This window comes from Salvelinus alpinus, chromosome 27, assembly GCF_045679555.1.
Source record: "Salvelinus alpinus chromosome 27, SLU_Salpinus.1, whole genome shotgun sequence".
Lineage (NCBI taxonomy): Eukaryota > Metazoa > Chordata > Actinopteri > Salmoniformes > Salmonidae > Salvelinus > Salvelinus alpinus.
In genome coordinates, this window is record NC_092112.1 from 21,728,709 (window position 1) to 21,742,722 (window position 14,014).

Sequence of the window (14,014 nt, forward strand, 5' to 3'; positions counted from 1 at the left end):
TCAAAACAGCATCCCCTGAGAGTCATCTAGTGAATATATAAGTTACTGCGATGGTTGTAAACGCTGCTACTGGTGAGTTGACTCCACCTAGCAGTTGTCTGTGGTTTGGGAAAGTGAATTGAGGGATGTGGTATTTCAGAGATCAGTGATGCTGAGAACACTGCTGAACAGTAGGAACGGGACGATTTTTCTGGTTTGTCTAGAAGAGGTACAGCTTTTGTCAAAATTGACTTTGCTATCATCCGTAGGCTTCATCCATGGCCGCAGGAATATGTTTTGGGTTGGGGATGCTGGTATTTTTCTCCATTCACACAGGAGTAATAAATGCCTAGTTCACAAAATGTATGGGGGGGGGGGGTATATATATAAAAAAAAATAAGCACCCCTGGGGGGTATATAAAAAAAATAAGCACCCCTACTTCACGTGGATATGGCTACACCAAATATTTTGTAACTTTGTTGCACACAAGCCCAATGATTTCCAAGCAATACTTTGTCAGGCAGCTTATCATGGCAGATGACTGTAAACTTGGGTGAATTTAGAGCCTACTTACAGTAGCTTTGCATGCCCTTACCTTCACAGACAGAATAGGCTACGTGGAGGCAGCAGCAGAAGATGTGGTCCCCAAGTCGACGCACGTATTATTTTGATTTAAAAAAAATCTAGCACCTCAATGAGTAATAATAACAATAATTGGCAAATCAATAAGGGCATTTCCAGGCAATTATTATAGCTACCAAATAATGTTGGCCATGCAGTTTATAGCTAGCCAACTACTTTGTAACAATCGAATGAACACAATGTGTGTCGCGCTAACAAAATAATTCTGAGACCAGTACGGTACATTTGGCAATTTGTTTTTTGGCTACAAAAAAGTAGTCGAACGTTGTGCACAGAACCACAAAGAGCCTAATCGCGAGCCCGGGTCGCTGATGAGAAGCAAACACCATCTGAGAGAGAGAACATGGAATAAACCATGGCCCACAATATAAGCTTTTTTGAAGGTAAGGTGTTACTATATTCACCTAATAGCGAAGACAAGGCAATGTCGGTTAGCAATCGCATTCCTAGGTGAATGAGACGCCATCAGATACATTGCACGCGTGTAAATGTGGGTTCAATCATGTTCAGAGCTAGCTAGTTAACTAAAGTTCCTTATGCCTTGCAGACCTAACTACATGTATTCGCATAACTTACAGCTTTTGTGACAGTGCATGGACAAAACGACTTAACTAATATGCACGATTTAAAATTGAATCATTATTAGTAAATATACTAAACTAGCTAGTAGCTATTGTTGATGCTAGCTAACTTGCCCGTGTAACGTTGGCTATGTCTGGCTATCAGACTAGCCGGTACTAGCTTGTTAGCTGGCCTCATATCGTAGGAAATTGGACACTAATTGACTGATACATTTGCGCAGTATTTTACAGGATTAACGTTAGTTATATAAATATCGATAGCTTGCTGTGGCATGGGGTAAAGTTGTAACGTTACTGTACTTGCGAACGGTCAGACAGCAAGGCCTAGCTAGCTAACGTTAGTTACCTAATTGTTGACGGGCCTTCCTGTCAACTAGTATATACTTTTACAAGTAATTTTTTATTTCATATATAGCTACATAGTTTCAACAGTGGATCAACGTAACGTTATTTGTTGGTTAGCTAGCTACCTATAAACAATGTATTCTTTCGGCTTTTTAAGGTAAAGCACAGCCACAGGGCTCTTCATTTCAGGCAGCACATAACAAAGTTAGTAGCTAGCTAGTCTGATGGTGTTTATGTAAATAGCCAACAACCCAGGAAGGACAAAGCATATGCTTTAGCTATATAACACCCATGTTTCTGCATTGTACAGATGCACACGTAACAGTAATGCAATGTCAAAGAAGCTAACGTTAGTTAATTCACAAAAACAAGAAAGGGACTACTTCTGTATCTAAGCACCATGCCAGTGTGGAATGTGGTGTCTCAGATTCAGTGTGTCCCACAGGGGTGGGGGAGTTCCATAGAACACAACTTCAAACAAGACTTAACACATTTTAATATATTTTTTTGTATTAAAGGTGCTGAACAGTTGTCCAATTTCCCAAGTAAAAATATCCTGTGAATGACCAAAACATCACCCATATCATTTGTACGCTATTAAAATGCACATAATTGAAGAAATCAAACATGTTCTCTCACCAGAACGCCTGAAAGAACAGCCTGGGTGGGTGGGGAGTTTATAATTCTGAGCTCACCTTGGCTGGCAGCTCTTTGAAACACCATTGTGGTCGTTGCCAGGTAACAAGGTAAACAATGGACCACATGTCATTGATGACCAGGTAAACAATGGGCCACATGTTATTCTGAGCCTAAATAGTATGCATCAACCCATTTTTCTCTGTAAAAATGCTCTCATGGTCAACAGAGCTGATCATGGACTGTTGGATATCAGACAAACAGCTGCAATACACAATTGCATTGCTATTGTTTTGTAGCTAATTACTGAATACAGTTCACTGATACTTCTTTACAATTATTAGTAAAGCCTGAGTCACCTTGGAAACTTAGACATAAGATAAATGTACATGAAAACAGCTTACAATAAGTGTACTGGACAATTCATATGTGCCTCTGCATTATAAGTGACAATATGTTCAGAATTGTACACTACAAGACCAAAAGTATGTGGACATGCTCGTCAAATCATGGGCATTAATATTGAGTTAGTCCCCCTTTGCTATAACAGCCTCCACTCTTCTGGGAAGGCTTTCCACTAGATCACAGGTGTCAAACTCATTCCACGGGGGGCCGAGTGTCTGCGGGTTTTCGCTCCTCCCTTGTACTTGATTGATGAATTAACATCACTAATTAGTTAGGAACTCCCCACACCTGGTTGTCTAGGGCTTTATTGAAAGGAAAAACCAAAAACCTGCAGACACTAGGCCCTCCGTGGAATGAGTTTGACACCCCTGCACTAGATGTTGCAACATTGCTGCGGGAACTTGCTTCCATTCAGCCACGAGCATTAGTGAGGACGGGCACTGATGTTGGGCAATTAGGCCTGGCTCGCAGTTGCTGTTCCAATTCATCCCAAAGGTATTCGATTGGGTTGAGGTCAGGGCTCTGTCCACGCCAGTCAAGTTCTTCCACACTGATCTCGACAAACCATTTCTGTTTGGACCTTGCTTTGTGCACGGGGCATTGTCATGCTGAAACAGGAAAGGGCCTTCCCCAAACTGTTGCCACAAAGTTGGAAGCATAGAATTGTCTAGAATGGCATTGTATGCTGTAGCGTTAAGATTTCCCTTCACTGGAGCTGAGGGGCCTAATCTGAACCATGGAAAAACAGCCCCAGACCATTATTCCTCCTAACCAAACTTTATATTTGGCACTATGCATTGGGGCAAGTAGCGTTCTCCTGGCATCCGCCAAACCTAGATTTGTCAATCGGACTGCCAGATGGTGAAGCGTGATTCATCACGCCAGAGAACACATTTCCACTTCTCCAGTCTAATGCCGGCGAGCTTTACACCTCTCCAGCCGACACTTGGCATTGCGCATGGTGATCTTAGGCTTGTGTTCGGCCATGGAAACCCATTTCTTGAAGCTCCCGACGAACAGTTCTTGTGCTGACTTTGCCTTCAGAGGCAGTTTGGAACTCAGTAACTCACTTCAGCACTCGGCGGCCCAGTTCTGTAGCCTACCACTCAGCTGTTGTTGCTCCTAGACATTTCCACTTCACAATAACAACACTTACAGTTGTCCTGGGCAGCACTAGCAGGGCCGAAATTTTACAAATTGATTTGTTGGAAAGGTGGCATCCTATGACGGTGCCATGTTGAAGTCACAGCTCTTCAGTAAGGCCATTCTTCTGCCAATGTTTGTTAATAGTGATTGCATGGCTGTGTGCTCGATTTTATACACCTGTCAGCAACGGGTGTGGCAGAAATAGCTGAATCCACTAATTTGAAGGGGTTTCCACATACTTTTGTAAATGTAGCGTATGTATTGATCAGGCATATATATTTGATAATTTACAGTAGGCCAGCATAGCCAAAGTATTGATCAACATGAACTGAGAAATAATGGTGAGACATTTAACACCCCAAACATTTGAGCCAGAAGCCTAATACCCAACCGCAGGACCCCATTGCTTCGTACAATTTGTAACGCTCACCTTCCCGTCCAAACAATGTTAAGTCATCATGTAAAAGTGAATTACTTAGACTTTAGGAAATGCAACCAACTACAGAGATTGATGGAAGGGGAGCGGGAGAGGAGGGGGACCCATGTACCCCGCTTCAATCAAGCAGGATTCAGTCACCCCCAAGATTGAAGTGGGAGACAAATCCAGCTATGGCCTCCTAGTCAGGCCTCTCACACTGGGTATACAGGGGTCCTGGGATGGTTCCGACCATGCAGTAATATCTAACAAGTAATCTAACCTAACAATTTCACAACAACTACCGTATACACACAAGTGTAAAGGAATGAATAAGAATATGTACATAAAAATATATGAATGAGTGATGGCTGAACGGCGTAGGCAAGATGCAGTAGATGGTATAGAGTACAGTATATACATATGAGATGAGTAATGTAAACATTATATAAAGTGGCAGTTTAAAGTGTCTAGTGATACATTTATTACATCAATTTTTCCATTTTAAAGTGGCTAGAGTTGACTTTTGAGTTATCATGCTATCAATTCATTGATATAGTGATCTACTCATTCTACAATGTGTTTTTGAAGTACTCAATTGGAAATATGCAATATTTGGTCTTGCACTTTTTTGGGAAACTTTTCAATGTTTGTATTTGTAATTTTTGTGTGCCTGAAATGCTCAATTGATTTGAAATGAATAATGATGACATGCAGTATGTTGGATCTGTCCTCACAGGCTTCACAGCATATCCCTCCTTCTTTGCATCACAGCATTCCTGCTGCGGCGATTGCCTGGGAAGCTGAGCCGACAGAGTAGATTTAGAATTTTTAAAATGGTCTATCATTACAGTTTGATGATAGTGGGAAGACAAAAGGAGATGGAAAGTGAAATAATAGTGTAACGTTAAATTAACACTATGGCATCGAGTCACAACAGTGTGCTTTTTCTGGCGTGCTGGTAGATAGCCTTCTAGCTAAAGGTCACAACACAGATGAAAAGGGGTTTGTTACCAGTATCATTCTGACACATTCTGCTTGAGCTATCATACGGTTTGTAAACAGAGCCGTATAACGTGCACGTGATTAGGGTTTTAAGGCTTTGCATATTTAAATGAGTTAAGATTATAAAACGATTATAAAATGTCAGTCTTTAAGTGAAGTTGCAGAAAGCCGGAAGTAATGCGTGCCTCCTGAACCCAACTGGTTGACATGGGGGGGATCAACTTTGTCAATGTACCAGCTGCAGTCATTTTTCATACTTGGGTCAACCTACTATGAACTGGTTTTATCCAAATATCATCCAGTTTGATGAAAAACCTGAACCTTTAACACTTGTAGTCATTACCAATTAGGCTAAGTAATAGGCCTAAGTTATTCACTGCCTGTGCAATGTGCAGCAAGGAAGTAGTTGATATGGGGACAGTTTATGCAACCCAAAGGCATGTTGATCAATTAAATTTACTGGATTCATATAGGCTGTATCTCAATCAATTTTTAAAAAGAATCATATTTTCTGGTGCTCCTAACTTTTTTAATTTCGAGGTCAGTATGTTGAGATTCATCTGACAGATTCTGAAGGTAGCCTGTCATTCTAGAATCCTCAATGCTCACCGTAACAATTTTCTTCAATTATGAATAACTGTAAGTGCCTATAGTGGGAAGTGTCTAGCTGTACCTAACAGACGGGTTTGAGCTGTCTTGTGGCAGGGGGAACAAAGCTGCAGTGACTGTCAGGTAGTCTGAACCACCAAGCCAGACTCAAAGCTCTCTTACAACTGCTCTACCTATGACTGAGCAGCCTAACTCATTTAGCCTGCTGATGGTGTTGTGAAGAAGGTGGGCTTCTACATGTAGGGTGGAAGCTTTGATTTCATAACACTGTAAGGATAGCCTACGGCGTTATGAAATCAGACCTAGTAGGGTGGAAATGTAAGGAGCTTAATGGACCAGCCATGACTTGAATATCTAGGCTACAGTTGGTTATCTAGGGTACAATTGTAGATATATTTTCTGAACTCTGCTAGATTTAGGCATGTCCTATATTGTAATGTTAGTCTATACATTTACATTTACATTTAAGTCATTTAGCAGACGCTCTTATCCAGAGCGACTTACAAATTGGAAAGTTCATACATATTCATCCTGGTCCCCCCGTGAGGAATGAACCCACAACCCTAGCGTTGCAAGCGCCATGCTCTACCAACTGAGCCACACGGGACCACTTAGTGACACTGTTTTTGACTGTGAAATATAGGCCCTCTGGCAAACTGCCACATCCCCAGCTTCACTACTTATCCTGCTGCTGTGCCAGATAGTGCTGATTTTAAATATTGGACATGTATTTTACTGCAGGGAGAATTATCAATTTAATAATAGCTCAGCTATGGAAAACATTTTAAGTGCCTCAATGGTTTCATACAGGGTAAATCCATATGAATTCAATAACTTTTTGACAACATCCCTTTTGATTTAAACACAACTTTCCATACATGTTTGCACATGGAAGAAGTGGTCAGAAACATTCAGGAGATAGAGGTGCTCAAAGTTGACCCATTTTGCATACCAGACTGAGACTTCCATGTCTTCATCACTGGAAAAGATAAACGGTTGATTTTGATAATTCAGAAACTCAGATTGACAAACCTGTTTGTAAGCTTTTTAAATTATATCATTCTCAACTGTCTTTCTTTTCCAGTGATGAAGACATAGATGTGGGGTATGCAAAATAGGTCAACTATGAGCAGCTTTAGCTCTTGAATGTTTTAGCATTAAGGTCCAAAAAGTAACTTAATGGACAAATATGTATTGAAGGTTTTGTTCAAATCAAAAGGGGTGGTATCAAAAAGGGATTGCATTGAAATGAATTTACCCTACAGAGGTAAAATGTCTTTCCTTATCCTCAGACATTGATACGTGGAGGCCTACAATTACGTGATTGCAATAATGACAGGGTGACAACACCGAAAATAAAACACAACTTCTCAAAGCATCATTCATATGGCTTTTCAAGAAAAAACTTTTAAAAGGTGTTTTTATCCAAGCTAGTTATTGTGATTCTCATGAGATATTACAACTCCACCACGTTTCATTTTCCAGCAGCATATTGCTAAGCCTCTAAGGCTGTTGCAAATGTTTGAGAGTCACCAGGAAATGAGTCTTGTGGGTCAGAGAGAGGGGGAGTAGCTCCTTGGTACCACCTGCTCTGTTCTCCTCTGCATACAGTTTTATTGCAGGCATGAGTTGAGTTTTATTCATCAAAGAACATAGCAGGGATAGTCAGTGTTGACAACTTCACTTTAGACTGAGGCTTAACATCTGATTTATCTAATTTGATCTTAGGATCACACTTGAATCAGGTTGCTCTTTGATGATTTTAATTATACATATGGTGCAAATATGTATGGAAGGTTTTGTTCAAATCAAAAGGGGTGGTATCAAAAAGGGATTGCAACAAGCAATGTTGAAATTATTAGTGAACTCCTGGAAGTACACATGATCATTTCAACTGATGCCTTCATTTGGCCTCGAATAACTGATGTGAGTTGTGGTTTATTATATTCAAGCTCTGGATAGATCACAGGCCAGGCGAGATGGAGGGTACAAGCAGAACTGGAGCTTTTCTCTTTCTGAAGGCAGTGAAGAGCAGAGGAGACACGAGTAAGCACTTCTCTCCCGGACCTCATTTCAGCACTCAGCCCTCGGCATCGCTGCACTGCATCAACTTGACCCCACTGTATCCACCAGACTAAGATAGACCCCAAGTCTCTCTCTCTTCTGTGAATTACTATTCCCACTTGAGAGCCTGCCTGCCTGTCAGCTCAATACACAGACTGACACGCACAGCCACATGTACACACACTCTGCATACAGAGCCATTGTGTTGAGATAGAAGTGTGTAGACTTTTGTTTTACTCTAGAGCTACAACCTGACAGTGATGTGACTGTAAATCTGCAGAACATGCATCTCATAATCATGATGTTACATACAATGTATTTGTAATCCAATAATGTACTGTATGTAATCCATTAACTGGAATAAGTACCCAGTATGTTTATCCAATGGTTAGGCCTAAGTGGACATAAAACCAAGGCATTATCTAAGCATTCTCTTCCACCCCTTTTCTTGCTCTTCTTTTCTCCTAAGCAGCACATCGGTGGTGACCATGGAGATGGACAGACAGCAGCACTCCTCCCCAGAGGGACAGAAGGTACTGTAGGCTAACTCCTCATCTAGCCCCCCTCCACACAACTCACATTTAGGTCATTGTTATTCTGCCCATCTTGCTCTCCTCTCTCACTATCTCTCTGCCAAAGCGTGTCTGGCTATCCCATCCAGAGGACTCTGTATTTTTACCAACAAAATGGGTCTGTTTTATGCTGCTGCTGGTGAAAAGTTCATGTTGTGACATTTGATGCTTACAGCACTCGGTTATTATACACAGAACATTTAATCTGATGAACTTTATTGTGAATGTGATCTTACTTTAGGCTATTATAACAAAATCTTCAAAACATGTTTCTCTTGAACAGTGAACAAGGACATCAGATCAGTGCTGTTATTGTCATATCCTACAGGGGTGTATCTATTTTTCATGCAGCATCACTGACATACAGAATTATCTATGTACTCCGCAGAAATGCCCTGCAACCTGTCACCAGATCCTGTGTTAATTACCTTCTCTGTTCTCTACTCTCAATCTCTCTCCCCACACCAGTCCCCCGCGCTTAGGCATTTCTCTTCTGCGGATCCCCTAAAAACATATGAAAACAGGCCAAATACAAATAATCACATACGGGCTCTAAACAAACCAGGAAGTGACAAGAGGCTAAGGTATGACATATCACTGTTGCAAGTATCTCTTCAGTTCAAGTTGGAATGTTTTGCTGACAACTGCAAATATCACAATGAACCATTACAACCTGTGTTTAGCAAAACCCTAATGTCCTTCCTCTGCTTCCTCTACTACAGTGACCTCCCAAACATGGTAGCAACAACGTCACCGATGCCTAACAGAACTGACTATTTAATAGTCAGCCCAACACCGTCTCAAGGAGTTGTTCTACAGGGGAGACCCTTTCAACACACCCACAATGTTCCTGCTGCAATGAGGAAACCTGTCCAAAGGTATGAGTCCTCACTGAAGTCACACTGGTCGTACTGCATAACATAGCATTGATAGCTACCGAATGGTTTCATTTGACAAAATGCTTTCTTTCTCAAAGTAGTTGGTAGTGCTGGATCTCTAATCAGTCGAAGAGACATGTTACTCACTTTATTTAGGCGATCTGATCAATTCATTTTGGCGAATTGACATCAAGTCGAAAGTGCAACCCATTTAATAATTGTGATAGACTATTACTGCATTGGACTTGATTGTATTGGTTAAGTTATGTAGTAGGTAGTTTACTGTTAGCACACAGTTAAGCCGGGTGTACACAAAATAATTTTGGCCCCGATTTACTTGTCTCAGACAAGTTTTTGAAATCCGAGACAAAATCCCCATGTTGTTGTCCAATCGGGGCGCGTCCGTCAGTTACGCTCATGTGAGCGGGTCAGAGACGCAGTTTGAGGACTGCCGATCTCGTCTTTGAGCAGTCCCAGACGTCCCGATATTTTCAGACTTTTGATTTTATCGGCACAAAATCTGCAATGCTTTTGTAGTATGAGATGTGCAACGACAAGTTTTGAGAACAGTGATCAACAATAGCAAATAAGAGCTCGCCAGAGAAGAACCCAGTGAAATGATGACGTTGTTTCGCATCACCCAGAATGTGTAGACTCGAGCAGGAGCCATGACTACTACTAGTATGCGTTTGTACTTGCCTTATAACAAAAGTGTCAAATCGTTACAGCTCTGAAGTTCACAAGCAATGTTATTCAATTCAAAATGTTGGCTAGATATTTCAACTTTGTAGGGCAAGCGTGAATGTCTGACTGAAAACGTTTGAGGCTGCTTTGAGCCACAGCTCATTCTAGCTACGCTAAATCTAAACACGTTGTTTTTGCGATACAGCGTGGTATGGAGAATCCTCACGACCAAGTGAAGAATCTTGTCAAATCAAATGTTATTGGTTGCATACACATATATAGCAGATGCTTTTGTGGGTGTAGCGAAATGTGTTACTAGCTCCAACAGTGCAGTAATATCTAACAATACACACAATACCCCATAATAACAAAGTGAAAACAGGTTTTTAGAAAAACAGATACCTTATTTACAGAAGTATTAAAACCCTTTGCTATGAGACTTGAAATTGAGCTCTGGTGCATCCTGTTTCCATTGATCATTCTTGAGATGTTTCTAAAACTTGATTGGAGTCCACCTGTGGTAAATTCAATTGATTGGACATGATTTTATAAAGGTATACACCTGTCTATATAAGGTCCCACAGTTGACAGTGCATGTCAGAGCAACAACCTAGCCATGAGGTTGAAGGAATTGTCCGCAGAGCTCTGAGACAGGATTGTGTCGAGGCACAGATCTGGGGAAGGGTACCAAAACATTTCTGCAGCATTGAAGGTCCCTAAAAACACAGTGGCCTCCTTAATTCTTAAATGGAAGAAGTTTGGAACCACCAAAACTCTTCCTAGAGCTGGCCGCCCGGCCAAACTGAGCAGTCAGGGGAGAAGGGCCTTGGTCAGGGAGGTGACCGATGGTCATTCTGACAGAGCACCAGAGTTCCTCTGTGGAGATAGGAGAATCCAGTGGCTTCCAGGACAACATCTCTGCAGCACTCCACCAATCAGGCCTTTATGGTAGAGTGGCAGGGACTGAAAGACTAGTCAGGATCGAGGGGATGAAAACCTTCTCCAGAGCGCTCAGGACCTCAGACTGGGGCGACGGTTCACCTTCCAACAGGACATCGACCCTAAGCACACAGCCAGGAGAAAGCAGGAGTGGCTTCTGGACAAGTCTCTGAATGTCCAGGAGTGGCCACCCAGAGCCCAGACTTGAACCTGATCGAACATCTCTGGAGAGACCTTTAAATAGCTGTGCAGCGACACTCCCCATCCAACCTGACAGCTTGAGAGGATCTGCAGAGAAGAATGGGAGAAACTCTCCAAATACAAGTGCCAAGCACACCTAGTAGAATCACACCCAAGAACACCCGAGGCTGTAGTCGCTGACAAAGGGGCTTCAACAAAGTACTGAGTAAAGGGTGTGAATATTTATGGAAATGTTGTATTTCAACTCAAATTTCAAATTTATTTATAAAGCCCTTCTTACATCAGCTGATATCTCAAAGTGCTGTACAGAAATCCAGCCTAAAACCCCAAACAACAAGCTATGCAGGTGTAGAAGCACGGTGGCTAGGAAAAACTCCCTAGAAAGGCCAGAACCAGCCAGGGCAACTAAGGAGTGAACTAAGTAAGAAGCATCTCAAGGTCCTGGAGTGGCCTAGCCAGTCTCCAGACCTGAACCCAATAGAAAATCTCCGGAGGGAGCTGAAAGTCCGTATTGCTCAGCGACAGCCCCAAAACCTGAAGGATCTGGAGAAGGTCTGTATGGAGGAGTGGGCCAAAATCCCTGCTGCAGTGTGTGCAAACCTGGTCAAGAACTACAGGAAACGTATGATCTCTGTAATTGCAAACAAAGGTTTCTGTACCAAATATTAAGTTCTGCTTTCTGATGTATCAAATATTAATTACTTAAAAATCATACAATGTGATTATCTGGATTTTTGTTTTAGATTCCATCTCTCACAGTTGAAGTGTACCTATGATAAAAAATTACAGACCTCTACATGCTTTGTAAGTAGGAAACACTGCCGATTTTGCAGGTTATCAAATACTTGTTCTCCCCACTGTATGTGAATGTGATGGAATGTATAGACATTATGGACAGTATGTGGATAGAATATATAGTATATCTGAAGAATACGTGTATAGAATATATACAGCAATAGTTAAATAGGATGGGCCTTGACTAGAATACAGTATATACATATGACGTGGATAAAACAGTGTGTTAACATTTGTTAAAGTGACCAGTGTTCCATGACTGTGTATGTAGGGAAATGGGGATACCTAGTCAGTTGTGCAGGGTAGATTAACTGGGTGGTGGCTGGCTAATGACAGCGACTAAATTTCAGGGCAGGGTACCGGCTAGTGTTGACTATTTAACAGTCTGATGGCCTTGAGATAGAAGATGTTTTTCAGTCTCCGGGTCCCAGCTTTGGTTCACCTGTACTGACCTCGCCATCTCGAAGGTAGCATGGTGAACAGGCCACGCCCCGGGTGGCTGAGGTCCTTGTTGTTTTTCTTGGCCTTCCTGTTACACCGGGTGCTGTAGATGTTCTGGAGGGCAGGCAGTGTGGCCCTGATGATGTTGGGCAGACCGCACCACCCTCTGGAGAGCCCTGCGGTTGCATTCGGTGCAGTTGGTGAAACAGCCCGACCATGATGCTCTCAATAGTGCATCTTTAGAAGTTAGTGAGGGTTTTAGGGGCCAAGCCAAATGTCTTCAACTATCCTCTGCTGTCTCCTGAAGTCCACGATCAGCTCCTTGGTTTTGTTTAAATTGAGGGAGAGGTTATTTTCCTGGTATCACTCCGCCAGGGCCCTTACCTCCTCCCTGTAGGCTGTCTCGTCGTGGTTGATAATCACTGTTGTTGTCTGCAAACTTGATGATTGAGTTGGAGACGTGCGTGGCCACGCAGTCATGGATGTACAGGAGGGGCCTGAGCACGCACCCTTGTGGGGCCCCTGTGTTGAGGATCAGCGTAGTGGAGGTGTTGTTGCCTAACTTTACCACGTGGGGGTATCCCGTCGGGAAGTCCAGATCCAGGGCCCCAAGCTTAATGATGAGCTTGGAGGGTACTATGTATTGTGTGACCCAAGTCTGTGCCACATTGTTTAGTTTGTTGTTGTTTAATGTGAGAGGTCAGGATTTTGAAAGTTGTGTAGTGTACACCCGGCTTTTGGCAATACTCTACCAGGATACACTTCAACACACCCTCCCCCAGGTGGCAGCACCAACCAGATTACAGACCAGGTAGCTAGGCCTAAGACCCCTAGACATAACGAGTCAGGTTACAGACCAGGTAGCTAGGCCTAAGACCCCTAGACATAACGAGTGCAGCAAAGTCAGTCGGTTTGTTATTAGTTTCGTAACAGCAAGACTAGACTTGCTCTCTTCATTTTCCTTTCTAAAGCAACCTTGACCTAAAAGAAAGGGAAGACATTGCACCCTGTATACAGTATATGCTTAGCCATGCTTTGTGCTGTAATGCATTGTAGTGATCTGAACTTTGTCCTGTTCCAACATTGTATTTTGTTACATCTCATGCTGTAGTCAAAGCAGTGGTGCCTGTGGCCATGTGCGTTTATACTAACTAATTACCTTAATAACCTGCATCCATCCACCTTTGGTCTGGTTCTGTAGGGCAGCACTGCTAGCATGGATACCCCACGTGTTGTTTCATCATATTAGATCATTTCCCCCGCCAACCTCTTCAATTGCATAACTTGTTTATCTCCAAATTTGAGTTATTGATTTGTTTACCTCATTATGGTTTTGACAAGAAAACAAAAAGGCTTTGTTTTGAATGACTTCTGACCAGACTGTGCCATTGTTCCCTCAGAAGAGACTACAGCACCACTCAACAGCAGATCCAAGCAGCAGAAGTAGAGAGTATCATTCTCACCTGTCCAGAGAGCCCAGGTAAAATGAGACACACACTGCCATTACATTCACTGTACTGATATAATAACAGTAGCATGTTATATGTGGAGGCAGTGTACTACTAAGACAGTGTGGGCAAATGCTGCTTTCAGGATGTGATGTGGGACGGTAAGTGGTGGTGGGGGATGGAGGACGGTGTGTGCAGTCTCAATCTGAGGCAGTCTCAAACCATGGT

At 42.4% G+C, this 14,014-nt stretch overlaps 1 protein-coding gene across 4 annotated transcripts in view; it reads left to right on the plus strand.

Moving 5' to 3' along the window:
* Positions 1-584: 584 nt before the first annotated feature.
* Positions 585-14,014, plus strand: part of LOC139556159 (sentrin-specific protease 6-like) — a 32,141-nt gene continuing 18,711 nt past the window's right edge. Inside the window, exons 1-6 of one of the 4 annotated variants that reach the window (XM_071369735.1) lie at positions 585-1,005; positions 7,717-7,810; positions 8,298-8,361; positions 8,869-8,984; positions 9,123-9,278; positions 13,739-13,818. In XM_071369735.1, coding sequence (XP_071225836.1) covers positions 978-1,005; positions 7,717-7,810; positions 8,298-8,361; positions 8,869-8,984; positions 9,123-9,278; positions 13,739-13,818 — 538 coding nt within the window. In that variant the 5' untranslated portion in view covers positions 585-977. The remainder of the gene's footprint in view (positions 1,006-7,716; positions 7,811-8,297; positions 8,362-8,868; positions 8,985-9,122; positions 9,279-13,738; positions 13,819-14,014) is intronic. The other 3 variants (XM_071369736.1, XM_071369738.1, XM_071369737.1) reach the window with 3 other exon arrangements.